Genomic DNA, 4,553 nt, shown 5'->3' on the forward strand with positions numbered 1-4,553 from the left:
GGGTTTGGGAGATTGCACCTATTCACCTACATAACAAGATGAGAATTGAAAGCAAATTGAATGTTAAATCAAAAAGCATGAAAGAGGGAGCTCTTCTTAATACTTTGACACCAAAATCATGTAGATACACCTTACCGACTGCGAGTAAAGCCACCCACGCTTTAACTTGACAGACTGTAACTCCGCCGGTTTGGTGATCCGCATAATACTTTCAAGGTAATGAGCAGACAGGCCGAAAAACTTAATTTCTTGATACCCTCATTCTTTTCTCATCAATTTTTAAATTTCCCTGACCAAAAAATATCTGACCAAAGGTTAGTTCTTTAATATAGAATCTTTAATACATGAAGTGTATCTAATTTTAATAAAAAAAATTTAATGTATTAGTATCCTTGATGGTTATTCAAAGCTCCTTTAACAGAAATTATTTGACCTACCATAAAGGTTTCATTTTTCTTAAGTTAACTAAATTCTCAAGACATAAATCGAGTTAGATTTTTGAAAAACGTAAAATTCTTTTTATTTAAACATTAAGCCCGGAAAGTACGAATTGACAGTTTATCATCAATAAATATATTTTTATTAACAACTGCATTTCTATAAACAGTAGTAGGAGACTTCTAATGATATTAGATACTTATTAAGTAATTTTTGCCATTAATCCAATTTAAGGTAATATACAAACATTAAAAAACAAAATAAATTATATTTTTGACAGCTATCAACAAATTGTCAGTTTAATTAATTTTTAAGACTTAAAGGAATTTTATTGTAAGTGCTTTGTCGCAATGTCGCACGGTTCCAACCAATAATTTGGTTCCAGAAATTAGAATTACAAAAACGCAAGATCTACCCAAAAAGATTGCAAATCTTCAGATAAATAATATTTCTCAAAATATTCAAAGCATTAAAAAATAATAGAAGAATCATAATCTCTCCCGGGTTAGAAAAAAATACACGCTTTGCGGAACCCACACTTTTTTTCATATGATCAATTAGGAGCATCAGCAAATACTTTTGCAAGAAATCTATTGACTCAATCATATAATAAGCAGACTGAGGAAATTCTTGTGTCTAATAAAGCAAAATACAGACATGTGTTTTATTATACAAATACTACATAGCGTAACTACGGGCGTTCACGCCTCTCGGTATTTATTTCTTAAGATTCAAAATATAAACAATTTGAAAATACATTTTTTTAAATTGAGGATTCTCGAAATTGAATGATTTATTAAGGTTTTGAAAATGGAGAATTTCAAAATGTTAAAAATTGAATATCTCCAAATTCGAATATTGAAAAATTAATTAATTTAACATTCGAAGGAATTGAAACTGTATTATTTCCTATTAAAAGTATTTATAAAATTAAATAAATAAAAAATATATATAATAAAATTTGACAAAATGAAGAATAAAGTGAATCTTTTAAAGTTAAAACTTACGAAATTCTAGAATTTTAAATTTTTATTACATGAAAAAACTATAGTTTGACAGTAAAACTGATTAAACAAATTTCTCTAAAATCAAAGAAATCATACCCTTCAAAATTTCAATTATTTTAAACAAATTTAAATAAATTAAACATTAATCATTTTTAAATAATAAAGTTCTACCAATTACATTTTATTTGCAAAATTAAAACTTATGAAAGGGAAAAATTGAAAATGTAGCGCTCACCATGAAAATTACAAAATCTAAAAATGTAATAATTCAAAATCGAAGAAATTATGCTATTACTGAGAAATAAATTTCGGATAGTTCAATTTTAAACAGCGCAATTTTTAATTTTAAATCGTCTAATTCTTAATACTTCCTTTAGAATTATTATTCATTCTTGAGATTTTCAAGTCAAATATTTTCAAATTTGGAATGATTTACTTGTTTATATCTTGAACTGAAAATCTGACCATTTTAATATATTACATAGAAATTAAAAAAAAAAGAATACAAAACAAGATTGCTATAATATGATTCCAATGTGTGTAATTGCACAATTTTAAGCTTTCAAAAATTCGAAATTCAACTCTATTTTACATATTAAAATTATTCAATTTTAAAATATAAGCTTTATAAGTAAAAAAAACTCTATTTTCAAGGCTTCAAAGATTAAACTACATTTAGAATTACGAACTCAAAACAATAACATTAAATTGAAGTTGTAGAGATTTTAAAGATGATAAATATATTGTTAATAAGTTTCATATCATGTAGAATCAAAGAAACATTCAAACGGATTGGATAGACTATTTTTACTAAAAAATTTGATTCACAGAAAAAAAGTACTGTTATTTTAATCATTCAAAATTGAAAATTTTTTAATATTTTGAAACTTTCACGTTTAATTATTCTACAAACTAAAATTATATACTTTCTAATTATAATAAATTCAAAATCAACGATAAAGTATTTTTTTTAATTCAACATTTTTTGTAATTTACAATTTTACAAGCCGTGAAACTAACTGACATATACAGAAAACATAGGAAACAATGGAGCTTCAATATGGATGAAATTAATGAAGGCTAGATTATATATAATTACAGGTGAAAATGGCCGTTCTGGAGTTACGTATGGGGGCATATAGTATTTTTAAAGTTGGAACTTCGAAAACCTTTTTTTTCGAGAAAGAAGCACCTAAATTTGACGAATGTGGATAAGTGCTCCAACTTCAAAATTGGCCCGCCGAGTCCATCGAAAAAAAAAACTTTTTCCGAGTAGCAGATTCTAATAGTGGATAAAAGTAATAACCCTAAAAAGTACTAAAAAATGTACTACACACTAAAAAATATATATTTTTGTAACGAAACAATGAAACTGCGTCTGTTTTAATACCAACGTAAAGCCGAAGGAGCTTTAACAAAAGAGAATTCACAATCACCAAATTACTGTTGTCGATATTTTCACCTTTAGTTTTAAGAAGTCTATGCACAAAGATTGGGGAATATTTTTTAATTGTGTTAGCTACACATTTTTATTATCAAATTTAAACATCCGCTTGAAATTTTTTCAGCCGTGATCGTAGAAACATGCCATTGTTGTGTTATCATGAACGAAACCTTTCTTCTTGATTTATAAATGAGGAATTTGGCTTTTTTTAAAGCCACTTTTTGATCTTACACACCACGACATATTTTTTACGGTAGCAGAAAATATGACATGTTCCTTCGATTTAAGCTCAGGATATTTAAATAACATGTTCAATTTTTTGTTAAAAAATGTGAAGTTAACGCAATCCAAAAAACTGATTTCTTTGGACATTTTAAGGAAGTTCTAACCTTGCGCACAAATTGTTCAATTTTATTATTAATTGGAAATATCAATTAAGAAAAATAAAAATAGCTCAAAAATTAAGGCATCCGCTTTGAAATGTGCAATCACAAACGATTTAAATTTGAAACAAAATAATTTCGAACGCGTAAAACGTAAAAAAGCTACAATATTAAAAATTAAAAATATAATTAATACTAAATAATCAAAGGTCCAATTTTCAACGTTTTCAATTTAAAATACTTTAACTAGAAAAGACGGATTATCAAACCAATTTCAACCGATTACAGTCTCCATTTCTTCAACTACAAACGTTTTAATTTAGGAATTGTACAGTTCAGAACAATAGAAATTCGAACAGTACAATTGTGGACGTTTAAATAAAAAATTATTTAATTATTAAAGCTGTAATTTTCAAATTGCACTAAGTATTGACATATTTGCAATTATTTAACGTAGAACGCTTCACAGTTAAAACTAAAAGTCAAGGATTTCAATTTAAGGCCATACAAATTTTAAAGATTTAAATGTGAAATTAAAATGAAATTGGTTAAAATTTGAAATTACTCGATTTGAAACGTATTGAACTTTGTAACTAATAAGGGTTTGAATCCAATTTTGAATACGCAATTGAATTTGAGAATACTCGACCAGGAATTTCATTTATCTGAATCAAAAACCCATTATCAGTGTTCATATTCACGTCATTATCGTCAATAAGAACAGAACTCAAAACTCCCAGAGATGAAGTTACAGTATTAGTGACGACTATAACGATTAAATTGAATATTAACGCTAATTGTTAGTTGCGCTTTTATTAATGCAAGATGGTAATTTATGCGACTATTGCCAGCCAAGACAATGTACTGCCTTTTAAATAGAAGCAGTCGAATAATTATCATCTAACCTTGGAGGACAGATTCAAGTTCTTATGGAGTTACTACTGTCTAGAGGGAAATAAAAATAAATTGAAGTAGGGTTCTTAGCATGAGGGGCTCCCTCGTGAAATGAGATGACCTCAATGATAAGTGATAGGTGCAATGGGTTATCAGTACTGACCTAATAGCCGCAGGACAGGAGGTAGTCGCCCAACTTTTCGACGACGGAGGCAGCCTGTTGGGGTTGAATTGGGTCCTCGTAAAGGGAAACAACCACCGCTTGGCTCGTCTTCATGCAGTGAACTCCAACCTTTCCCAATTTTGCCCTAATCACTCGATCTGTTCCTGAAAGGTAAATATACCTATTGCCAGCTAAGGTAACTCCCGACGACGTCAAAATGTCCT

General features: G+C 28.3%; 1 protein-coding gene across 1 annotated transcript in view; it reads right to left on the bottom strand.

Annotated features, from left to right (window-relative positions):
- The window catches only part of LOC117180921 (profilin), a 17,052-nt gene that overhangs the window by 4,747 nt on the left and 7,752 nt on the right, over positions 1–4,553 (bottom strand). The window contains exon 3 of the mRNA XM_033373551.1: positions 4,330–4,551. Coding sequence (XP_033229442.1) covers positions 4,330–4,551 — 222 coding nt within the window. The remainder of the gene's footprint in view (positions 1–4,329; positions 4,552–4,553) is intronic.

The sequence above is a fragment of the Belonocnema kinseyi genome, chromosome 9 (assembly GCF_010883055.1).
Source record: "Belonocnema kinseyi isolate 2016_QV_RU_SX_M_011 chromosome 9, B_treatae_v1, whole genome shotgun sequence".
NCBI lineage: Eukaryota > Metazoa > Arthropoda > Insecta > Hymenoptera > Cynipidae > Belonocnema > Belonocnema kinseyi.